Source organism: Sparus aurata, chromosome 21 (genome assembly GCF_900880675.1).
Source record: "Sparus aurata chromosome 21, fSpaAur1.1, whole genome shotgun sequence".
Classification (NCBI taxonomy): domain Eukaryota; kingdom Metazoa; phylum Chordata; class Actinopteri; order Spariformes; family Sparidae; genus Sparus; species Sparus aurata.
In genome coordinates this window covers 21822267-21847919 of record NC_044207.1, presented here as the reverse complement: position 1 = coordinate 21847919, position 25653 = coordinate 21822267, and the positions used below count along the sequence as shown (strand labels likewise).

Below are 25653 nucleotides of genomic sequence, written 5' to 3'. Positions count from 1 at the left end.
CCAGCCAAATAGCGGCCAGCATTGCGGGTTGCCAATTTCGCAACCTTGGCAATGCTTGGCAAAGCTCGGCACAGCTAGGCTGACACTGGGTAAAATGGCAGAGTCTGCAAGCTCTTCAGAGCCCCAGTGAACGGTGCGTTATCTGTCCCAGCAGCTGAGTGACCGGAGAAGAGCAAAAACCAGAGTAAATATCGGTGAAGCGTACGCTCGATGGACTCAGGTAAAGGATTTCCACGGCATCAAAACATACGCGGAAATGGCGAACTTTCTCCTGGATCGGTAAGCTAACTCGCTTGCTAACTTAGCTAACATTACCTGTTGGTCAAACTCCTCTGCTATACTTATTTTCATTATATCACGTTGATCTTAGATATGAGAAAACTGATCGTGACCCATCGACCTCCACACCCAGTAAACGGAGGAAACGGAGGCGGCTCAATCCTCCTGCCCTGTCCAGTATTGCTGGTTCACTTTCACCATTGTGGTCAGTGGGTATAATAAAGAATATTCTAGCTAGCTATCTGTACTTACATAGGTCTCAAAATAGAGACAAACCTGGCAACCCGAACGCTGGAATTACTTTTTTGTTGTCGCGACTACGATCTTGAGACACTAGATGGCGGCATTGAGCTCATATTCCATATTTCGCCTTCAAGGTCATTTTGTGGCAACGTCTGCAAATATTTATTACCAGAAGATCTCGATCTTCTTGTTGGCAACAGTAAGCATTAGATATATTGTTGTTATTTTGCATTAAAATTCAGAAATGATTAGGATCTGCAGCCATTAATATAATTCGGCACTTTAAAACTAAGGAAACAAATATATAAGCCAATGATCAGTCATCAATGTCAACATGATACATTTTTTTCTTTTTAATGCCTGTAGAAGGTAGTCACAGACGTTTCTTGGCTGGCACCTGAACCCCTAAGACACCAAGTTGCCCCAAAACAGATATATATATTGAGCAAAAGGTTACACTAACTTTGAACGTCTGAAAGTTTTCAATTTCTCATCGAGACCTAACTAATTTAGCAGATCTTAATAGTAGGGTAAAACACAACAGTGAGGTTTCTCTCCATGAAATTATTACTCTGACTTTAGCGAGAGTATGGGGTCACATCGAAAGCCATTACTGCATCGATACCGCCTACAGATTTAAAACGACCCTTGTGCATCGTTGTACCATGGTTGCTGGGTAATTATTCTGTAGTAATTATGACAACGATCACAGCAGTCATGACTCATAGGTAAAAAAGAAAACTCCTTGATGTGACTTGTTATATAAATGCTGAACTACCTGTGCCTGAAACCACGAGATATTTGTCTTAACTTCAGCAGAGCCAGAAGAGGCCAGAGGGGACCTAAGCTCTTTGGCTGATAGTCCACTTCATACTGTGGTGTTCATCAAAAGCAGGCAGGACAGATGGAGGTTTCAGATGGAGAGAAAAATCTGAGTGTCTCTGCAGACAGAGACAGCCAGAACATCCCAGAGGAGTGGCACAGTCTGCCCACCACCAAGTGCTGCAGGATCCAGTGAAGATTGCTTTCATTTCCTGCGACTTCTTCTCTATGCATTTTCATGAGGTTGTCTATCAAGCAGTGTGATTTTGTAAGCGTGTAACCAAACGTTATTACCTCAAAATATGTGACACATCCTGTCCACATCCCTCTCAACAAGCTTGAAATATTAAAGTATGCAGTGTTCCCTTTCCCCTATCGCATCTTTGATTAAACGGGACTCACAAATGTCCTTGAATTTCTATTTTGCCTATTTTGCAGTTATTACAGAGACCCCCCCCCCCCCCCCCCCCCAAAAAAGCTGCTGTCTGTCAAACCCCCATCCCCCTCCCAACACTGTTTCTCAATTAGTAGACAACATGGAAAATCCCAAACTGAGGATTCTTCTGTTCTCTGTGGAGACAAGGCTCAGTCGGTGTAGAAAAACAGATCTAAAGCTTGAAACAACAGATCGGATGAAAGATGTAACACATGTCGCATCTTAATCCTCATTTTCCAACATCAAGATGTTCTGTAGTCCAAAAGCCATTTTTATTTTGACAGCTGGACACTCAGGGAGATTTGTTGCATGTTACCATTTCAAAGGATGCAGTGTGTGAAATTAGGTTTCATTTATAGCTCCTGCACATAAAATACAGTTTGACTGGCTGATGGAATGGAGGCAGTCTCTGGAGCGCCACTGCTCCCTGGTGGAGCAAAGCCTTTTCTGCAGCAGCAGGCTCCCGCACAAGGTTAAATGTGTAGCTATACATACACCGATCGAACACCAACACGTGAAGTGACTAACACCTATCACCTCGTTACAACGCAATGTTCTGCTGGGAAATCCGCGGCTCTTAGCATTCATGTGGATGTGCCAACTGACACGCTTCACCCAGCCAAACATTGTTGCAGTGCCAGACACCAGAAAACAACCCCAGAGGTCCTGTGTCAATGCCTCAATGAGTCAGAGCCAAGTCCAATCCATACAGGGGCCTCCAAACATTAGAAATGTTCAGGGACGTCACATGGGTGCTTGATCAGAACTCAATATATACTTATAATGAGCACATTTTGCTCATTTCAGTTCCATATCTCCATATATAAAGGCGACGACATCTTCAAACATTTACCAAGAAAGGCACTCACTGTGTGTCCTTCGTTTTTTTAAGTATGCATATCACAAGAAGTTACATCATTATTATATAGCCTAGTGAGTGTTTCGCCAGTTGTTCCTAAATGGTCTCTGCTATTTCTGTTGGACTCGATTCACCCAAAGCTAAATTGAGTCTGCCTTTTCCTACTTCTATCAGACAGCCTTGAGCTCCTTGTAGGCCTCAGGGAAACCTTGTAGACATCAGCACACTTTAGAAAAAGGCTTTGATTTGACACACTCTCTGATTACCATTTTTTATTCGGAGTGAATGAAAATCATTCACAATATTGAACAAAACGTAGCCTATTTATAGGATATGGAGCATTAACACATGGTAGCTGACAGAACTTTTGATGTATGCATGACGTGGTAGAATGTAGAATGCGCATGATTCATAAACAGTTTTCGCACTTGAAGTTACCGACATGCCTTTTCGCCGTGTTGCCTAAGGTGACATTTTTTCTTAAACTTTTTGCCACACCTCGGACACGGGAATGGCCGCTCCCCTGTGTGAACGATCATGTGCTGTTTCAGCTCGCTGTTTAATCGAAAGGCTTTGCTGCAAAACCTCGCACAAGAATGGACGCTACCGGATATGTACAGCTCTACAGTGAGGCATCAGATGTGATTCCCTCTTGTAACAAAGACCACAGCCTTCACACTTGAACGGCCTTCCCTCTGTGTGTTGACTCATGTGAAGCTTGAGCAGGTGTGCAGTCGGCCAGCCTTTCCCACAGGTGTCACAGAGGTATGGTTCTTGCCCTGTGTGTTTATACAGATGCCATTTCAGGTATAATTTGCGATAGAATTTCTTCCCGCACACTGTGCATGTGAAACCATCTGTGTGCCTCACCATGTGTGCTTTCAAGGCAGTCTTTTAAACTGAACTGTTTCCACAATGTAAACAAACATTAGGCCGCTCGTCTCTGTGCTTTCTCTGGTGCAGAACCAGATGAGCAAGAAATCTGAAGCTTTGCCTGCATGTTTCACAAACGCGCGGTGTTGCAATCGCAGTGTGTATTTTGTCATGGTCCTTCCGTCCTGATTTTGAGAAACATTTTTTGCAGGCGGCGCACTGATACAACTTTTTGTTTTGCTGATGCCGAACCAATTCGTACAACCTCACAAAAGTTCTCCTGCATAAAGAGCAGGGGTATGAGTCTATAACTTTATGTGACATATTAAGTAATGTTTGCTCATGAGGGGGATTTTTGAAAAGTTCTTCTCACACGCATTCTCACACACATCTCACACAATTAAAGGTGTGAGATTTAACCTGGGATGCATCTGCATCATCTCCAGAGATTGGATTTTTTGCAGTTTCAGAACTCATCACAGCTCCCATTGGTATTGTCAGCTGATTGGAAATGACACCCTTTGATAATGAAATACTTCAGATATTTTTGCTTTTTCCTTTTAGAAACTCTTTCAGAACATTTACTCTGGTGCTTCTCAACATTTTTGCAGTAGGTAAAAACCTGGTCACATTTCTGTTATTTTTATGGGTAATTTATGCGGCTGCACAGCCTGAGAGATGGCAGGTCCACCTGTGATAGTTGGGATCTGACTTGTACCACTTGAAACAACTGGATTCTCCCGTTTGCTTTTCTTTGCGTTGCTGAGGGGATTGTCCTGTGAATGTTGCTGTGAAACTCTGTATTTATCTTTCTGATGTGTCTCATAGTCTTTGAAGTTGTCATAGTCTTTCCCACAACATTAACAAAGGACTCTGTTCAATGTGGCATCTCATGTGAATCATCAAGTCAGTAGAACAGCTAAAGACTTCTCGACATACGGAGCATTGTTTGACACGACTGCTCCTTTTACATATTTGCTCTTGCACAGCCCCCGAAGATTCCCGGGGTACAACATTTGAAGGCCCAGTGAAAGTTTCACTGGGGAGGGACTTCTGATCTTATCAGCAGGGTTTGGTTTGGACTGAATCATTTGGTTTTTGAAGCTACCACGATGTGTGGTCTCGTGCTTCTTTAGTTTGTTAAGGGAACCAAAATCTTTGCCACAGACAAGACACTTGAAGGTTTTTGAGGATCTACGAATGCCCGTTTTCAAATGGCAAAGCCATTTTTTGTCCATGTGGTCTTCATTCATCATCATTCGATTCACTTTCATCAAAAGGTTGAAGTATTACTTCAATAGAGGCCCCCTGGTCTTCAGTCAGTTCATCAACATGCTGTTGTCCATTTATGTCTACGTTCCACATCAATTCTGATTTCATCTGCATAAAATTATCTACCTTAACCTCTTCTGATTCACTGTCAAGTGAATTATCTCTCTGCCAGTCCTGTGTGACACACATGGATCCAGATTTGACAAGTGTGTCTCCTTTGCTGTCCTCTGCATTTGGTAGCCGAAAGGACATGCTGGAAAGGATGCGATCAGCAGAAGAAGAAGAGGAAACTAGGAAAAAATGGCAAAACAGAAAATATTTTAATTAACGTCAAACACACAAGTTAATAAATTATTGTGTTAAAAGTCCTTCAAGTTCTACCTTGTGGAACATTATACCCATGGTGTTTGTGATGCTGAATGAGTGGTTTTAGGGGCTCAGGTTAGATAGAAGGGGATTGACTGAGCCAGAGTGAAGTCTTGAAATGAAACAGAACAATGATTATTTTACTTAGTTTGTGTCCTACAAACACACAGTTAACATACTGAACATTTTAAATGTGCAGTATTATACCTGAAACGGATAAAAAAAAATGTTACATATCTATAGTTCTACAGTTTAAAGTTCATGTACGAACTTGTTCTAGGATTGGAACAGGCAGAAGCTTCTGCAGATTGACGAGGAATTTTCTCATCAGAGCCTGTAGGGCTGAGTCGTATTCTGTGCCGAACACTGTTGGGAAGATTTTCTAAATAAGAAAAATGAAAAGTCTTCATTACATTTCACAAAATACTGCAAGGCCCCTTTGATACCAATAAACCAATAGACCTTAAGTGTCACAGAAGGCTAGTGGCAAAACAATAAAAAGACATTAAACAAACAATAAATAAATCAAAAACACCATGTAATTATAATATATGAAGTAGTGCCAACCTGATAAAAGATATCCCTCTTGCATTGATCATCCAATAGAGTGTTAACAAGCTTCAGGAAGTTTGCCACTGATGCTTTTACCTCAGAACTGGAAGTCTTAAAAAAGCAGAAATAAAAATAAGAAGGCACATAAATAAATGAAAATGTCACAAAAAGCAAGAAAAATTCAACAAGAGCACATACCTCGTATCTGACGGTAATATTCCAAGCTGTCAGGATGCGTTCCCCCTGTTTAAATGGTCAAATTTAATGATATCAGCCTGAAAATCACAGGACTTATCTGTTGTGGGGAAAAAAGTCAGGAGTATGAATTTGAAAGATGTGCGAGCCTCCTTTTATACTGAACAGAGGGGGAACAGTATCTGACAGTAATATTCCAAGCTGTCAGGATGCGTTCCCCTTGTTTAAATGGTCAAATTTAATGATATCAGCCTGAAAATCACAGGAGTTATCTGTTGTGGGGAAAGAAGTCAGGAGTATGAATTTGAAAGATGTCTGAGCCTCCTTTCATACTGAACAGAGGGGGAACAGTATCTGACGGTAATATTCCAAGCTGTCAGGATGCGTTCCCCCTGTTTAAATGGTCAAATGTAATGATATCAGCCTGAAAATCACAGGACTTATCTGTTGTGGGGAAAAAAGTCAGGAGTATGAATTTGAAAGATGTGTGAGCCTCCTTTCATACTCAACAGAGGGGGAACAGTATCTGACAGTAATATTCCAAGCTGTCAGGATGCGTTCCCCTTGTTTAAATGGTCAAATTTAATGATATCAGCCTGAAAATCACAGGACTTATCTGTTGTGGGGAAAGAAGTCAGGAGTATGAATTTGAAAGATGTGTGAGCCTCCTTTCATACTGAACAGAGTGGGAACAGTATCTGACAGTAATATTCCAAGGTGTCAGGATGTGCTTTACCTGCTATAATGGAACTAGATTTAAGACAAATATGATAAAATAGCGATTTATATTCGCCTATAAATGAATGAGCACATTTTGTTCCAAAAGTTCATAATATTCGAAATAAAAAGTCTCTCACAAATATAATATGTTTTATTAATAGAAATAACAGTAGTTGGTTGTGGTAATAAAGACATAAAAACACACACATATATGCTGTTGTCCCAGTTTAAAAATATAACTTGACAGTCATGAAATTTGGATTTCACGTCTACAATACAACATCCTCAGATAAAACTCGCTAAAAAAAAGTCTGTTTTGAACCTTAGCTCTCTCCACAGTGCCTCCGTGGTAGGAGCGCAACAGCTCGGGGCGAGCTTTTTGTGAACGCGCGCTTCCTTCGCCCTTTGGGGCATTTCGGATGGGGGCGGGACCAGGGGAAACAAACCTCGACGAGGAAACAGAGCTCGATACAACACCGAGGCCCTCCGGAACAGACACGCAGGACTTCTATTATCTGAATCTTGCACCGAGCAGACAGGAAGTCAAGCGCCGAAGTAACAATATAACATCCGGTTACTTTTCAAAATAAAACATTCCGTGTTGACACCTCTAAAAAGAGACAAGCAGCTCTTCTGCTAATCCTTCGGTCGGTAACTATGCAGCAGGAAACATGACGATGCCTACATAGACCTTGACCGTGAACACGGTCGGAAATGAGGAAAGACCTGTGTTTTATGCCTAAAACCTCTGGCAGGACAGCATGAAACCATTTTGATAATCAGGTGTATGCAGAATGCTGCAACTCATACAGGGGTTTATACAGATAAATAAATAAATATTATCAGGTTCTCAATAGTATTTCAATTTGGGGGGGCGCGAAAAAATGTCTGTCCTCTAGGGGGGGCATGACAAAAAACAATTGAGAACCACTGCCTTAGAGTAAACTCAGACTGAGTGACGGTAAGTTTAGTTGAGTGTTAAACACTCACCATAGTCCCCTTATATCGTGCTAATTTTTCCGTTTCGGACATCAACTTGTCAATTAGCATGAGGCTGTCTGCTAACATCGCACCCAAACAAAAACACTGGAACATGGAAGCGAACGTAACGTCCAAGAATCTGGCCTCTGTTTGGGAAGCATTACGTCATTACGTAATAAAACGTACGAGACAGAGACACATTTCATGAGGGTTTATTTAGTAACATGCACTTCTCTTCATATTTAGCCTGTTCCTAGCATTTAGAACCCACAGAAGGCATTAACCCACATTCGGTTTGGTGATGACAGAAGCTTATCTCCCCTCTCTCTGTTTAGTGTGCTATGAAGTCATTTGACACTGGATTACCAAATCAACCCACAAGATGGCGGCACAGTAACATGGGATAAGATTTGCAGCTCTGCAGCAGTACAGACAACATATTGAGACATACCCTCAAAATTATAACTTATTTCTAATGAGAAATGTCAAGACATATTTCAGCTCTTACTTTTTCAAACCTGCTCAATATTCCTATCATTTAAATTAAGTAAAATAAACTATTTTCTTGTACAGCTTTTGTGTATTATTATACTATACTAGTGCATTGCCCGTAGGAAATATGTATTCCTATAGAAAAGTGGGAGGTTAAGTAGATTTGATGGATCAGATCAGATGGATGGCCAAATGAGGCTGTGTTTTAAGATGGGAATTCAGGGATATTTAGGTTTGTTGTTAAATCTGATATTCCAGGGTATAATTGGCCGTTTTTGACTATTTTTTATTTTTCCATTATATTTCACCTTAAAAACTATTCACTGGGTGTCATTATTTTCAGCACAACCTCACGTGTGACTGTACAGTTATTTTTTTATTTTGACATACTGTTTTAACACAATGGACCTAAAATCACAAAAAAACACACAATCCGAGTAGAAAAAGTTAGATTTTTTTACTGTAAAAACCACAAATATGTTTAACAAACCATTTTTTATTACTTATAATGCAAATATAAATAGTTGTTTGCTAAATATGTGCATAAATTTGAAAAATTTACAAAGTTATATGTAACTATTTACATTTAAATGCAGGCTCATTCAGCAGTCTCCTCATTGTTTTGACTCATTAAACAAAAAACCGACTCCACTACACACTAAACACACTACACCAAACACTACATAACACACTAACTATACACTCCAAACACGCTAAATGTCACAAATCTCTCAACTCTCAATATCGCTGTCTCTACACCGACTGTCGTTGCCTGTCATTCATCTGCCTCCGTCCCTTCCACAACTTCCTGTGCAACTTCCTTCCAAATGTGGGTGAGCTAGCAGCTAGCTACACACGAACATCCACAGATTCAGATTCCACTTTCTTGTCCGCGCATCTCCGGATCTCCTCAGACCGGAACAGACTCAGTCCAGACTCGTTTAGTCTCATTAATCCACAACAGTCAGTTTAGATGTACAGAACAGAACGGGACCGAACCGCCGGCAAAATCCCGGTCCAGCTCGCGCTGCTGCAGGTATAAATCTGCTTGTTTCTTAAGGTATGTGGTGGGCTTGAGCTCTGCAGTGATTGGCTCTGGTGTGCACGTGACTGTGGTGGCTCCGGTGGACAGTGCTCATGGAATTTGTAAAGCATTTCTGAAATAATTTATTAACGGTATAATTGCAGTCCAAACAAATCCGACATCGCACACCCTTGAACCAAGCAGCAGCCATGTTGAAACTCTCAGGTCAGTCTGATCCTGATCCGCAGAGATATTTGAGGAACACACACATACACAGACAGAGATTCCTTGCTTTTATAGAGAGATGATTAGCTGTGAGCTGCACCATCATCAGGCTGCGATTCTAAGATATTATAGATACGGAACTTAAAGGGACAGTGTGTAATATATCAAGTATTTAGCGCCATCTAGCTGTGAGGTTCTACATTGCAACACTCCTTTGCTCACCCCTCCCGTTCTGAAGACGTTGGAGACGTTCCAGAAGCTACGGTGGCCCTGACGGACAAGAAACTGATTTTCAAAATATGGACTCTTTCCCAACAGCGTCGAGTATTTCTACTGATTCAAGTAATGTGGTAAAGATGTAGTTAGTTATTGTTATTGTTAGTGACAAGCGCTTTCGCTGAGCTCCCTCTCAGTTCCACAGTCAAGCTGGCTCTGAGCGAAAACGTGTTTAGCCTTACTACGTAGTACCACGTACTGCTTTGTGTCCCTCTCGGCAGTCCATAGTTTTTTTAAAACTGGAAAGACATGGCGGCCTCCATAGAGCTTGCCTGTGCTATGTATATTTAGATAGGTAATTCTTCGCTCAGGAGGATAAGTCAGATTGTTGGCAGAGGTAATTGTACACCAATGAGGACTTACTTATGAACAAAGACGTTGATTTGAATTAATAAATAACTTAAATCGTTACACACTGTCCCTTTAAGATATACCCCGGTCAGTAGAAACATTTCAAAAGACTATCAGAATTGTAGAAAAAGTCTGAAGCACATAAGAGGGTAATAAGTTAAAAAGCCTTTAATTAATCATGGCTGTGGGATCACCACAACAGTAAAAATATGTCAACATGTTTCAGCCATTAGGGCCGCCATCGGGGCAGCACAAAAGGGCTACCTTTGGCATCTTCTAGTTATATGTTAGCAGACAGTCACATGATCAGTATTAGCCAGGTAAACAGTGACATGATTTATCTAGAGAGTTAAGTCACAGTATCAATGAAGACAGGTGAGCCGTAACATAATTTGTCTAGAAAAACCACATGACATGACTATGCAGTAGGTAAATTATCACATAAACAGTATGAGTAACACTAAGCAAGATAACAGAAAAATATGCATACACAAATTGTTCAAACTTCTAAATATTTCAATACACTCAGAAAAGCATCAACTAATAATTTCAACAATGCCTAAAATAATGTTTTCAGACATTTAAGGTCTCAGATGCTTTAGTAGAAAAAAGATTTAAAAAAGAAAAGTCTAGTTCTACAAACCACATTTTGAGGTATAGCGCTTTATAAAATTCTTTATGCTATACTTAAGGCCTAATGTTGTCATATTAACACAATGATTGCGATTTCCACCCTTGTAGCAGCCTGCTCTGCTGTTTAACCAAGTTTTTGGTTGTACAGGGGGAAGATGATGCTCAAAAGTTCACAACTGATCTAAGCTTGGCTAAAGGACTAACAGGTGGAGCCTTCTGGAAGTCTCATTGCCATAAGGGATAGTTCTTGGTTCTGCAATGGTGTTTGGGTCGGTGGTGCATGTCAAGTGGCATCCACATGAATGCAGCGATACAAGGTTTCCCAGCAGAATATTGCACTGAAACTAGGTAATTAATGTTGTTCACTTTAACTGTTGGTCCTTTTCCTCTTATGGCTGATCAATGTATTACGTTTATCGTGGCAGAATGTGGAGTGTCACATGCGCAGACAGCCTGAAGTTACCGACATGCCTTTTTTGGTGTGTTGCGTGATGCAAGTTTTTTGTTTGAACTTTTTGCCACACCTTGGACACATGAATGGCCGCTCCCCTGTGTGAACCCTCATGTGTTCTTTTAAGAGGCTGATTATGCCGAAGGCTTTGTTACAAACCTTGCACAAGAATGGCCGCAATCCCATGCAAGTGTCCCTATGATGAGCAATCAAATTGGATTCCCTCTTCTAACAAACGCCACAGTCTCCACACTTGAACGGCCTTTCCTCTGTGTGTTGAATCTTGTGAAGCTTGAGCAGACGTGCATTCGGCCACAGGTGTCGCAGTGGTACGGATGTTGTCCAGTGTGTTTATCCAGATGCCACTGTAGGGACAATTTTCAACAGAATTTCTTCGCAGACTGTGGGCATGGGAAACCATCTGTGTGCTTCACCAGGTGTGATTTCAGGCTGTCTTTTGGACTGAAGTCTTTCCCACTGCTCTTCTCCATGCTCTTTCTATGCTCTCTCTGGTGCAGAATCAGAAAGACATTTGAAGCTTTTCCTGCATGGTGCACAAACACGTGGCATTACACACACATTAAGTTTTACATCATGAGTCTTTCGTCCTGTTGTCGAGAAACATTTCATGCAGGTGGCGCACTGATACAACTTTTTGTTTTGCTGATGTCGAACCAATTCAGACATCCTCACAAAAGTTCTCTTACACAAACTGCAGGGGTATAAGTCGGTAACGTCATATGACGTGGTAAAAAATTCATTAATGGGGGGGATTTTTGAAAGGTTCTTTTGACACATTGTGCACTTCAAGGTGCAAGATTCAGCCTCGGAGACTTCTGCAAGGTCAGCAGAAATGCGAGTTTGAGAAGTTGTCTCATCACAGCTCTCATTGGTTTTGTCACCTGATTTGAAATTACACCCATTGATGATAAAATATTTTGTTTGCATTTTCCCTTGAGAAGCTCCTTTGGGACATATGCTCTGGTGCTTTTCAAGATTCTTGTAGTAAATGAAAAGCTGCTCACATTCCTGACACTTCAGAGGGGATTTAAACAGCTGCACAGCCTGAGAGATGGCATGTCCATCTGTGATAGTTGGGACCTGACTTGTACCACTTGAAACAACTGGATTCTCCACTTTGCTTTTCTTTGCGTTGCTGAGGGGATTGTCCTGTGAATGTTGCTGTGAAACTCTGTATTTATCTTCCTGATGTGTCTCATAGTCTTTGAATTTATCATAGTCATTCTGTTCAATGTGGCATCTCATGTGACTCATCAAGTCAGCAGAACAGGTAAAGACTTCTCGACATACGGAGCATTGTTTGACGCGACCGCTTCTTTTACATGTTTGCTGTTGAGGTGATTCTAAAGATTCCTGGCGTACAACATTTGAAGGTCCAGTGTCAGTTTCACCGGGGGGAGACTCTTTGGTTGTATCAGCAGGGTTTAGTTTGGAGTGATGAGCTGAGCTTGTGGAACACTGTTGGTCCGTCTCTGCTTGTTGTTCACTACTGACCACGCAAATCATCTGGTGTTTGTCAAAGTTCTTTTGATAAGTGTAAACCTTGCCACAAACATGACAAACAAGATCACAGTTATCATCAGACTGCTCAAAGTCTAGAAGTCTATTCAAATTTGGTGGGCTACTTGTTGTGGCACTTGCCAGTGGTTCACGCTCAGCTTCACTTCTAGAAGCATTATCATCAATACAAGTCTCTTGTTTAACATGTACATGTATCTTGTTGGTCGCAGAATTTGACTCGACATTTTTTGACATTTGACTCCTCTTGTTTGTCAAGCCATCATGATGGGTAGTCTTGTGCTTTTTTAGTTTCTTAAGGGAACCAAAATCTTTGCCACAGAGAAGACACTTGAAGGTTTTGGAGGATTTCCAACTGCCAGTTTTCACATGGTTGTGCGATTCACTTTCATCGAAAGGTTGAAGTATTACTTCAATAGAAGCCCCCTGGTCTTCAGCCAGATCATTAGCTTGTTGTTGTCCATTTATTTCTATGTTCCACATTAATTCTGATTTAATCTCCACTAAGTTTTCTTTTTTAATATTTTCTGACTCACTGGCAAGCAAGTCATCTATCTGCGAGTCTTGTGAGACACACGACGATTCAGATTTGACCAGTGTGTTTTCTTGGTCATTGTGCACATTTGGTAAGTGATAGGACAGGCTGGAAAGGATGCTATCATCAGTGGAAGAAGGCGAAGCTAAAAAAAAAAAACAAATAAGAAGAAATTATAGACAAAACACAAATGATTAAAGTCACTACAGAAATATAAATACAAAAGTTTATTAGATCTTCCTCAGAGTTGTACCTTGAACTTTGTGCCCACGATGTTTGTGATGCTGAATGAGTGTATTCAGGGGCTCTGGTTGATTCATGAAGTCAGCCCACTCTTTCAAGATAGTAGGGGATTGACTGAGCCACAGTGAAGTCTTGAAATGAAACAGAACAGTTCGTATCAACATCAGATATTACAATATACAAACTCTATCCTTGCATTTCAGGAGGTATGTAGGTGTTCATTTTGCTAATTTGCCTACTTTTGCGCCCGTTAATACAACCCTACATTTCCCAGAATCTCTATTAACACCTCAAAGAGAAGGGAGGTTTTAAATTGTTCTTTCTCTTCCAGTAACCACAGATTAAGCAAATGTCTCACCCACATATCTTTTTTCCACCTAATTGTAGAGAACATCCAGTCTCTCCTGTAGTGGCATTAAGATTTTTTTTATATTTTACCATATTGTTTATATTGATGTTTCTTCTTATTTCAAATTGTTATATCCTGTTCTAACTTTTTATTTCTCTACAGTGTTTTCACTGTAAAGCACCTTGTGACTCTGGTATTGGTGTATAAGAAAGAGTTACACATTTACTTCATATGCCTACTCTCATCACGATGGCCCTCTTTTTTTACACTTCTGCATTACTGAATTTTCTACTTATGAGCGGAGCCTATCACAGGTATAAAGGTAGGTATAAATTGACAATTAACAAGCTCTGTAGAGTAGGAGCATTGAAAGCGATTATAAATATTTAGTTTCTGTCCTACACACACACACACACACACACACACAGTTAACATACTGAACATTTTAAATGTGCAGTATTATACCTGAAATGGTTAAAAAAAAATCTTACATATCTATAGTTTCTATAGTTTAAAGTTCATGTACGCACTTGTTTTAGGTTTGGAACAGGCAGCAACTTCTGCAGATTGAGGAGAAATTTTCTCATCAGAGCTTGTAGGGCTGCGTCGTATTCAGTGCCGAACACTGCTGGGAAGATTTTCTAAGGAATAAAGAGAAAAGTTTTCATTACAATTCACAAAATACTGCAAGGCCTCTTTGACAACATCACAGAACTAAAGTGTTACTGAAGGCTATCGTCCAATCAATAAAAACACATTTAACCTACAAGAAAAAGAACAAACAGCAAGCAATGATAAAATGTGGAATAGTACCAACCAACTCACCTGATAAAAGATATCCCTCTGGCATTGATCATCCATTAGAGTGTTAACAAGCTTCAGGAAGTTTGTCACTGCTGCTTTTACCTCAGAACTTGAAGTCTTAAAGAAGCAGAAATAAAAATAAGCAGGCACATAATTGAATTAAAATGAAACAAAAAGCAAGAATCATTCACCTACAACATACCTCTTCATCCTGGTTTTTTATATAGGTGTTTATTCTGTTCAAATGAGGTTGGATGGCCTGTTGGCTGGCGAAATCCCCATTGCAGACCAAGTCTAGCACCACCTGGTGGTACATCAAGAGAAAGGATAATGAACTGGAGGCTTTATTTGTCAATTTAGCATTTACATGGTCCTGGGATAGTCCCATTTCCTGCGTTGGGAAGCAGTTCTTCTGACTAGTGTGTTGATCAGCTACTAAGATATAATATCATATATGGCTTTGAATGTTCATGTTGTAATCTTGCTCAGTCTGTGTGTACAGAAACGCTAAAGAACATATTACAAAGTACGTGTGAGAGGTGCAAAGACGCAGTATAAGAAAACTGTCATGTAGAGTACCTCAAAGTTATACAAATACTGGAGAAAATGCACTAAGTTAGATTCCACACTGCAGACAAGGGCCAAATATCTCATCTCTGTAGCATACATACTACAGCATGGACTATTTGGTTAGAATTGTTCAGTGGTGGAGGAATTCATGAGAAAAGTACTAATACTACATTACAGAAATATGTCACAAGAACATCTCTGGTAACAAGTTCATGTGGTGCACTGAAAATGTTACTCGGTAGTAGAGTACAAAATTTGGACAATAACAATAATAATACAAGTACATGGACCAATTTGTGGAAAGGTTGGTCATGAGTAAATATACTTAAAGTTAGTTACATTCCACCACTGGTGTTTCTGGTATCTAGCACAAGTAAACAGCAGAATTTTTGAGACATCTTGTGTCTTCTTCTAACCTTTGCACGTAGACCCATAAGTAGCTGGACTCTCTCTGTGTCGGTGAGCAGTTCAGGGACCATCTCCAGCATTGTGCTGATGAACTCCTCCAGCAGACCATAGTACACCACAGCTCCCTGCTTCACTATCTCCCACAGAGCCGCAGACACAAGCTGCAGAGGAGGGACGATGAGACGGAGGGAGGAAAGGGGGAGAAAGCCTGAAGGAAACACATTTTAAATCTGTCATTTCAGTTTCTATCAAGTGTGTAAATAAAACCATACATTTCTTTCCGTTAACGATAGCCCGTCAGCTAACGTTATCCTAAAACATCACTTTCTGACGCTATTTGCTTATGAACCGGTTAGAGCAAATATAGACTGCGTTAAGGTAAGTTTAGTTGAGTATTAAACACTCACCATAGTCCCCTAATATCGTGCTCATTTTTGCGTTACGGACATAAAATCTTCAGTAAGCGCGTGGCTGTCTGCTAACTTCGGAGCCATACAAAAACACCGAAACATGGAAGCGAACGTAACGTCAGGAGAATCTGGCCTCTCTTCGGGAAGTTTACGCATTACGTCATTACGTACCAACGTGAAAGGCAGAGGCACATTTCAAGAGGGTTTATTTCAGTTGCATACACTTCTCGTCATATTCAGCCTGTTCTTAGCATTTAGGAATCACAGAAGGCATTAACCCACATTCGGTTTGGCCAAGAAAGAAGCTTCTATCCTCTCTCTCTCTGTTTAGTGTGCTAAAGTAGATCACATCACTCAATTTCTTTAATCTTTACACAGACTTCCTGTCGGTCAAAGAATAGATTTCAAAACACTGTAAACGTTTGTTTTTTACTTTGTATTAGGAAATAAAAATACTTGAACAGATTCTTCAGTTATACTGTTTTTTTCCATATTATACAAAATCAATGGTGCGTCACCATCTGTTAACTTGGCATTCAAAACTTGTACAGTACCCAGCACCACAGACAGCAAATTAAGACATGTATTTCAGCTCTTCCTCTTATAAACATGGTCAATATTTATATTATGATATGGACTATAAATAAACTGAAGAAAGATAAACCCTTAACAGTTACATCTGCTGTGTATTATCATAGAGTACCATTAGGTACACCAGTCATGATTATTGATCCTTAGGCATTGAGGAATTCTTAAATGTTTTGTTCAAATATAAACAACAAATAAATGATGTTGTGCTGCTTCCATTTTTTATGAAGCATTTCTGTTGTGTATTTCTGGAAAATAGATTTCAAGGCAAGTTGCCTTGTTGTCCTACCCTGTCTAACTTTAAACTTTTTTTTTTTTTTTTGATAAAAATTGTTTTTTTAAACTTTGCCCTAATTGGCTTTCATCTACGCTGACGTATATGACCTGTTTCGATGAATTTCAGTGTCCATAAGCGCTCAAATATACTATAATATCACATACTTTCATTTAATTAGTAGCCTTGTAGTCACACCTATGGGATAGTCAACATGATAAACCTATAAAATCCTTCATGTAATGCAACAACCCTGTAAGATCAGAATCAGAATCCTTTTATTGTCATTGCAGTGTACAAAGAAAATTTTAGCAGCATTTGGTTATTCACACAACACAAATAGAGTAAGAAGAAGTAAAAAGTACAAGGCATTAGTGCAATGTAAGTATATATAAAAAAAATTTAGTGTTACAATTATGTAATGATGATGTCGTCAACAAATTGCTCAGTTCTGTCACCTTACTTGTGGTGATGATAGAGAAGTGGTTAACTGCTGTCTTGCATGCAGACAACACAGGTTCAACTCAAGTGTTATCTGTACCATCAACTCTTATTAGTCCTTTCTGTTCCCCTCACGGAGAGAATGTCCAACTTCATAGCAGCGTCTGTAGCCCCGCCCCTTCAGTCGCCAGCAGACCTCGCTGTTGCAGGTCGTCAGCTGGAGTTCAACTTGAACGCGCCTACTGTTTGGGTGGATTGTGCTCGTCAAGTGGCATTCGCATTAATGCAAGGAAAATTTCCAAGCAGAACACTGCATTGTAAAGAGAGGTCCAATGTTACTCACTTTCAATCAAATACCTGTTGGTCCTTTTTCATCTTCATGCCGCAAAAAGCATGAAGTTACCGACATGCCGTTTTGCCGTGTTGCTGAAGGTGAACTTTTCTCTTGAACTTTTTTCCACATCTTGTACACGTGAATGGCCGCTCCCCTGTATGAACCCTCATGTGTTGTTTAAGATCCTTGTTTAATCTAAAGCCTTTGTTGCAAACCTCGCACAACAATGGACGCAGACGGATATGTACAGCTCTACGGTGAGAAATCATATTGGATTGCCTCTTGTAACAAAGACCACAGTCTTCACACTTGAACGGCCTTTCCTCTTGATGGTGAACCATATGACACTTGAGCTGGGCTGCAGTCGGCCAGCCTTTCCCACAGGTTTCACAGAGGTACGGCTCTTTCCCTGTGTGTTTATACAGATGCCATTTCAGATATATTTTTTGATAGAATTTCTTTCCGCACACTGGGCATGGATAACCACCACCTGTGTGCCTCACCATGTGTGTTTTCAGGCCATATTTTGTACTATAGTGTTTTCCACAGTGGGAACAAACATTAGGCGGCTTGTCCCTGTGTTTTTTCATGTGCAGAGTCAGATAGGCAAGTAATCTGAAGCTTTGCCCGCATGTTTCACAAACATGTGGTGTTATACATGCATTGTGTTTTTCTTCATGCTCTTTTAGTCGTGAATTTGAGAAACATTTCTTGCAGGTGGCGCACTGGTACAAATTCATATTATGCTGATGTCTAACCAATTCAGACAACCTCACAAACGTTCTCTTGCACAACATGCAGGGGTATGAGTTGGTAACTTTATGAGACTTGGAATAATGTTCTTTCATATGGACAATTTTTGGAAAGTTCTTCTCACACATGTTGCATTTAAAGGTGTGCGTTTTTGCCTGGGAAGCATTTGCATCATCTGCAGAGCTTGGAGTTTTTGTAGTTTCAGAACTGGTCTCATCATGGATCCTATCGGTATTGTCAGCTGATTGGAAATCGCACCCATTGATGACAGAGAAATTTGGTTTTCTTTGCTTTGTCTTTGGTGGAGTTCTGTTGGAACATTTACTCTGGTGCTTCTCAAAGTTCTTATGGTAGGTAAAAACCTGGTCACATTTCTGACACTTCACTGTTGATTCACACGCCTGCACAGCCTGAGAGTTGGCAGGTCCATCTGTGATAGCTGGGACCTGACTTGTACCACTTGAAACAACTGGATTCTCCTGTTTACTTTTCTTTGCGTTGCTGAGGGGATTGTCCTGTGAATGTTGCTGTGAAACTCTGTATTTATCTTCTTGACGTGTCTCACAGTCTTTGAAGTTGTCAAAGTCTTTTTGTTCAATGTGGCTTCTCATGTGACTCATCAAGTCAGCAGAACAGCTAAAGACTTCCCGACATACGGAGCATTGTTTGACGCGACTGCTCCTTTTATATGTTTGCTGTTGAGGTAGTTCTAAAGATTCCTGGGGTACAACATTTGAAGGTCCAGTGTCAGTTTCACCGGGGGGAGACTCTTTGGTTGTATCAGCAGGGTTTAGTTTGGAGTGATGAGCTAATCTTGTGGAACACTTTTGGTCCTTCTCTGCTTGTTGTTCACCACTGACCACGCAAATCTTCTGGTGTTTGTCAAAGTTCTTTTGATAAGTGTAAACCTTGCCACAAACATGACAAACAAGATCACAGTTATCATCAGACTGCTCAAAGTCTAGAAGTCTACTCAAATTCGGTGGGCTACGTGTTGTGGCACTTGTCAGTGGTGGAAGCTCAGCTTCACTTCTAGAATCATTATTATCATCAATACAAGTCTCTTGTTTAACATGTACATGTATCTTGTTGGTCGCAGAATTTGACCGACTCATTTTGTTTGTCAAGCCATCATGATGGGTAGTCTTGTGCTTCTTTAGTTTGTTACGGGAACCAAAATCTTTGCCACAGTCAAGACACTTGAAGGTTTTGGAGGATTTCCGACTGCCAGTTTTCACATGGTTGTACGACTCACTTTCATCAAAAGGTTGAAGTATTACTTCAATAGAAGCCCCCTGGTCTTCAGCCAGATCATTAGCTTGTTGTTGTCCATTTATTTCTATGTTCCACATTACTTCTGATTTAATCTCCATTAAGTTTTCTTTTTTAATATTTTCTGACTCACTGGCAAGCAAGTCATCTATCTGCGAGTCTTGTGAGATACACAACGATTCAGATTTGACCAGTGTGTCTCCTTCATCTTTGTCCACCTTTGGTAGGCGACAAGACAGGCTGGAAAGGATGCAATCGTCAGCTGAGAAAGGTGAAGCTGAAGACAAATTAAAGACAAAACACAAATTATTTTCAGTCACTTAAAGTTAATAATATTAAAATTATAATCAGTTAATGTGTGAAAAGTCATTAAAGTTGTACCTTGTAGAACTTTGTGCCCCTGGTCTTTGTGATGCTGAATGAGGGTATTCAGGGGCTCAGGTTGATTCATGAATTCAACACACTCTTTCAAGACAGAAGGGGACTGACTGAGCCACAGTGAAGTCTTGAAATGAAACGGAACAGTTTGAATCAACATCAGACATTATAATAAGCAAACCCTGTCCGTGCATTTCAGGAGTTTTGTTGTCATAAATATTGTTTTCCTTGTGTACTTTTACATCAGTTAAATTTTTTTTTTTTTTTTATCTTTCCCAGAATGTAACCGCAAACATATGCACCAATATAAATTAATTAACTAACTTGAGTTTAGAAATGCAGCAAAACTGCAACTGCTTTTTTTTATTCATTTGTTTTAGGATTACCGTTTGTAATTTACATACTTGTTCTAGGTTTGGAACAGGCAGCAACGTCTGTAGATTGAGGAGGAATTTCCTCATCAGAGCCTGTAGGGCTGAGTCGTATTCAGTGCCGAACACTGTTGGGAAGATTTTCTAAAGAATAAAGAGAAAAGTATTCATTACATTTCACAAAATAATGCAAGCTCCCTTTAACACCAGTACAGAACTAAATCAACGCATTAAGGCCGTCATCCAATCAATCAAATGACATTTAACCAACAAAAATTGAATCAGCATGTAGTAATAATCAATTATATTGTTCCTACAAACCAACCTGATAAAAGATATCCCTCTGGCATTGATCATCCATTAGAGTGTCAACAAGCTCCAGGAAGTTCATAACGGAGGCTTCCACCTCAGTGCTAGTATTCTAAAAAATGCAGATAAAAAGGTCATTAACAAATGAAAATGACACAAAGAGCAATGGAAGATCAACAAGAGCACGTACCTTGTTGTCCTGGTTTTTAATGTAGGTGTTTATTCTGCTCAAATGACACTGGATGGCCTGAAGGTTCCCAAGATCATCACTGTGGCATAACTCTAGCACCACCTGTGCATCAACAGACAGAACAAGGCTTTATTTAACAACTAAAAGTCAGTTTGGCATCATCTGAAAACCTCCCCCAGTAGTAACATGTCAGAGAATGGGATGAGTCGAGATGTTCAGTTATTCTCATCATCATTTTGTAATCATTTTGTACGAAGTAAACAATTAGCCAAAAGTACAAGAAATCTGATGCAGTTTGATTTACTCATTGATTTTTTTTTTTTCACTATTTTGTGTAGACTAACTGCAAATTATTATTTTCATTATAAATTAATCTGCAGAGATTTGTCTTGATTGTTTACCCAGAGATACACAGAGCCCCAAAATGACACATTGTCACTACTTATAATATATTTTTCATAGTCCCAAATTCTAAATTATTATTTCAATAGATTAATTATAGATGGTTCCCTGCTCCAACATACCTGATCCATATAATCAGCTTGTCATCAATTCTGCAATAGCCTGATAACAATTCATTTGAGACTGGTGTGTCTGGAAGTTTAAAACATGAAGGGCAGGGGGCCAACGGGACCAGAAGCCTAATTTATAAAAAAGATATGTGATTAAGTTTTATCTAAAGTAAAACCACATTTGAGTAGTTATCCATCAATGTTTACTTTGAGGATTGTATATCTAAGTAAATTCTAGACTAGATTGAAGGGATTTTCCTGCTGGTTATGTAGAGGTATTGCAGTTTGGGAAACATACAACTTGTGTCCAAGCGTGTGGTGAGCTTTCAATGAGCTTATGGAAAATATGCAGCAGAGACAGACTCCCACTATGTAGTCTACTTGACAATAATTTGTTGCCTGGCTTCAATCCCCTCTACCATCGTCGAGATCTTCCAAAAAGTTTGATTTTGTCTTTTGTTCTCTTTTCCTGACTATTTTAAAAACATATAAGGGGAAATCACACGGCAGGTGAGGTCATTATTTTTTGTTGATTTGATATTTAGAGATCACAGGTTCGCAGGTTACAGATTCGATTATATTTAACCCTGCATCTTTTATGAATCAAACTCGAGCACACTTTCACACTCAAGCTCCTCTATTTGTATTTCTGGTATCTAGCACAAGTAAATAGCAGCATTATTAAGACATCTTGTATCTTCTTCTAACCTTTGCACGTAGACCCATAACTAGCTGGACTCTCTCTGTGTCGGTGAGAAGTTCAGGGACCGTCTCCAGCACTGTGCTGATGAACTCCTCCAGCAGACCATAGTGTACCACATCTCCCCGCTTCACTATCTCCCACAGAGCCGTAGACACAAGCTGCAGAGGTGGGACGATGAGACGGAGGGAGGAGAGAGGGTTGAGTCCTGAAGGAAACACATTTTAAAACTGTCATTTCAGTTTCTATCAAGGGTAAAAATAACACCATACATTTTTTCATTGACATTAGCCTGTCAGTTACCCTAACACATCACTCTGACGCTATTTTCTTATCTTTCCTGAGGGCAATTACGAGCTGAACTGAGGTAAAGTCAGCTGAGTGTTAAACTCTCACCATGGTCTGTTATTATCATGCTCAATTTGGCGTTCTTGACACATCATTTAAGCCTTGAATATGGCTTTTCGCTAACACCGCAGCCTGCCCGCCCCACGAAAATCACCGGAACATGGAAGCTACGTTACGTCCTACCGTTGAAAGTGTACACAGCGTGTCAAATCGTCATTACGTACAAACACGCAACGCTGATGCATGTACATAACTCCCTATATGTTCTGTATCCATCAATTTTTCAACCATTTTAGATTTTAATATAATTACTGTACTATTTCATTTGGTGGTCCTGCATAATGTTCTTGATAGCCCTGTAAATATCTTGTTGATCACACGCTAAATTAGTTTGAATCACGAATTAGATCCGCCCTTAAATTGACAAGAGCAGCACATATTCTTAGAACCTTGTCTATTTTAGGAGCCGTGGTAACCTAGCCATGCTCTGTGATATATGGAACTGTCTGCTCAGATCACCTATTGCATGGTTGGTCTTTCATTTCATAAGTGTCATGAGAACTTGATCTTGCAGAGAAATTGTGAATGAATTACTAGCATATCCTTCCAGTGTTGACACAAGGGCGTCTACCTGTGTAGAGCAAAGCATCCGCGTCGTTTTGAAGCATGAAGTAGCCAATCTCATCACACTGAGTGACCTTATCCTGCACATCTTTTCCGCTGGCCGTCTGGCAATAACTATGATCCTGTTGTGCAGGGTCCTCCCACTGTGTATGGACTGAGCGCATCTGTTGATCAGAGGGATGTGCAGAGCTTGAGATGCTGGTCTGGTCTGAGACACGCGAAGTTAAGTCCGCCGAGCAGTCTGACAAACACAAAAGCATGGCCAAAGTTACACACTAGGAGATTAAACACTTGTAGACAAGAACAGATACTGTACATCTGAATCACTTGTATGTAAATAGGTATAGAAAATAAACAGATAACTCAGTGTATGCCTAGGTAGATAAATTGAATGGTTATTCAATTTCAGACATGTATTGATTATTAGACGACCTACATCCATGATTACCTTCTGTCTCAGACTACGTAGCATACCCTTTTTACAATGACGGTATACTATGTTATATGCAATATAACATAACAGATTTGTAATTTCAGAGATAATATTCAACTTGCTCGTAGGCAACTTATCAATGCAACATATTAATACTGTAGCCAAATAGCTAACGTTAATGCTAATCAGCACATATGCTACCAGCTGGGAAAAACAACAGGAAATAACTGCAATTACAGTTAAACTTACGAGGTCCATCTTCAACGTCTTGGTTCATGTTAACGCTGCTGCTGCTGCTGGAAGTAGTCGTCTGAGTCACAGTCGCACGGACTAGCTTTCGCCTCTTCATTGGAGGAGGTCGGTCGTAGCCCAGATAGAGCTCCGGATCAGGGTGCAGATCCGTTGGCTCCGAGCAAACACACACTCTCTTCGGGGGATATTTTAGTCTCAAAGCCGCGAGCCACGCTAGTCTTCGTTTCTCCTTCCACTCTTTTTCTTCCAACTGTGTAAAATAATAAGTATGTAGATGTACTGAAACTGAAAATCAAGGCTAAACATAATGTTAAAGTTAGCTTATGACCATTGTTAGCTGCTAGCTGAGTAGCAGCTAAGTTATCTTTGCTAAATTAGCATACACATATCTCTTACCTGATCAGTCTGAGGCAGCGATTCCTAGTCTTAACATCAGGCGGGAAACGAAAGAAAGAACAGCCGTTCCTGCTGGAATGGGGACATACAACAGAAAACACACCGGCATCTTGATCTGATCTGGTCTGGTCGGCACTGTATCTGAATCTAGAAGCGGAGGGAAAGGGTGATGACGTGACGTCACATACGCGACATGTAGTCTTTCTCATTGTGTTTTCTCTCCATCCTTTAACTGAACAGTTGCACAGTAAACTGTTAAACTCTTGACATGAAAAAATATCATTTAAACCCACAAACAACATTTGTGTAATCCAAGGCATATAACCATAGACATATATACATGTCTATGCATATAACGACTGGGACCAGAAAATAATGTAAGAGTGGGGCACACAAGTGTGACGTCGTCAAAATGCGACATTGTTATTGTGTCGGAGTTCGCGGATGAGAGAAGTGAATTAACAGAATGTGTTGCTCAACTCCAAAGATTACCTGTTCATGAGTTTTTGTCAGCAAGAAAGACTGATTTTAGAAGCCCTCAACACCTCGGAACGTTACAATAATAACTTTCTGTCCATGATCCCAAAGGTCCCATGGGGTCCACCGGAAGGGGCGGGACTTCGCGACATGTTTGTCGAAGTTGTTGATGTTCTAAACAAGATGTTTCAATCTGAAAAAACCTTCAGTTTTCTTGAATTGTTGTGGCAACCAACAACGGCACATGTTGTACCTGAGCTCATTTTAAAAACAATTTAGCATTTATGACATAACACTAGTTGCTTTGGGCTAGCTTGGCGGCGGCGGTCTTCTTCTTTTTCTTTATTTTAGATTTGATTGGCGGCTATATATATATAAAAAACCCATTAACCCTGTTTCCCTTAAGTACTTACTCAGATACCTCCTAATGCTATCTGATCTTTGCAAACATGTTTCCTACCGTGAAGCTCACTTTTTCCCTTTGCAGTGCTGCTTTTAGTTCTCTCCTCTCTCTCTCACATCCCTTGCATTCCATAAGAACATGCTGCACAGATTCAGGTTGATCACACAATCTACATTTACCAGTAGGATGTTTACCAATTCTGTGTAGCACGCTATTAAACTCTGTGTGTCCTAATCTGAGGTGGGTAATGTGCGCCTCATCCTTTCTGCTCCCGCCCACCACTCCTCCTTTCCCCACCTGTTTTTGTATACTGTAAAAGTGTCTTCCTGTCTCATTTATATCCCAATATTCCTGCCAAACCTTTTGCATTTGTGTTTTAATGATTGTCTTTCCTTCTGCTTTCCCTAGTGGGATATTGTTCACTGTTGGTGACCTGAGTGCTTGTTTTGCTCGTATAGCATTTGGTGGATCTCCATGATTAGATCTTGCCTGCATGCATGGTCTTAATACTACTGAGGGCTGCCCATCTGATGCAATGAGTGCATCTATTTGCATAATTCAGTTAAATATACTTTTGCACTATGACTCCAGTATCTCCCTGCCTTGTCTTCTTTTTGACCTACTGCTGAATATTAAATCTACTGACGGCATCTGGAACAACCAGGGAGGAATTTCTGGTAGAGGAACATT

At 40.2% G+C, this 25653-nt stretch overlaps 3 protein-coding genes across 5 annotated transcripts in view; 1 reads left to right on the top strand and 2 right to left on the bottom strand.

Annotated features, from left to right (window-relative positions):
- The window catches only part of LOC115573074 (phosphatase and actin regulator 1-like), a 91519-nt gene that overhangs the window by 8870 nt on the left and 56996 nt on the right, over positions 1-25653 (top strand). The window lies entirely within an intron of this gene.
- LOC115573073 (zinc finger protein 184-like) lies at positions 10117-16261 on the bottom strand. Its single transcript, XM_030403693.1, has 7 exons — positions 15906-16261; positions 15507-15706; positions 14723-14824; positions 14542-14637; positions 14247-14357; positions 13378-13498; positions 10117-13269 (listed from the first exon to the last, which is right to left on the bottom strand). Exons 1-7 carry the CDS (start codon positions 15928-15930, stop codon positions 11549-11551), a joined length of 2376 nt encoding a protein of 791 aa, XP_030259553.1. The 5' UTR covers positions 15931-16261; the 3' UTR covers positions 10117-11548.
- LOC115573071 (zinc finger protein 665-like) lies at positions 17027-24287 on the bottom strand. Of its 3 annotated transcripts, none has more exons than XM_030403687.1 (9): positions 24084-24287; positions 23673-23937; positions 23010-23243; positions 22039-22238; positions 20819-20920; positions 20645-20740; positions 20353-20463; positions 19952-20075; positions 17027-19847 (listed from the first exon to the last, which is right to left on the bottom strand). In XM_030403687.1, exons 2-9 carry the CDS (start codon positions 23782-23784, stop codon positions 17611-17613), a joined length of 3216 nt encoding a protein of 1071 aa, XP_030259547.1. In that variant the 5' UTR covers positions 23785-23937; positions 24084-24287; the 3' UTR covers positions 17027-17610. The 3 variants fall into 3 exon arrangements, with proteins under 3 accessions (XP_030259547.1, XP_030259548.1, XP_030259549.1); XM_030403688.1 differs by having other exon boundaries at positions 23685-23937; positions 24084-24286; XM_030403689.1 differs by having other exon boundaries at positions 22039-22191; positions 23685-23937; positions 24084-24285.

Coding starts and splice junctions, on each gene's coding strand:
- LOC115573073 (XM_030403693.1), bottom strand. CDS start 15,930: ATGAGCACGATATTAGGGGACTATG. Junction 14,638..14,722: donor TAAAAAACCAGGATGAAGAG/GTATGTTGTAGG, acceptor TGCTTCTTTAAG/ACTTCAAGTTCTGAGGTAAA. Junction 13,499..14,246: donor CTGTTCCAAACCTAAAACAA/GTGCGTACATGA, acceptor TTTCATTTCAAG/ACTTCACTGTGGCTCAGTCA.
- LOC115573071 (XM_030403687.1), bottom strand. CDS start 23,784: ATGAAGAGGCGAAAGCTAGTCCGTGCGACTGTGACTCAGACGACTACT. Junction 23,244..23,672: donor TGGACCTCGTAAGTTTAACT/GTAATTGCAGTT, acceptor TGTGTTTGTCAG/ACTGCTCGGCGGACTTAACT. Junction 20,741..20,818: donor TTAAAAACCAGGACAACAAG/GTACGTGCTCTT, acceptor TGCATTTTTTAG/AATACTAGCACTGAGGTGGA.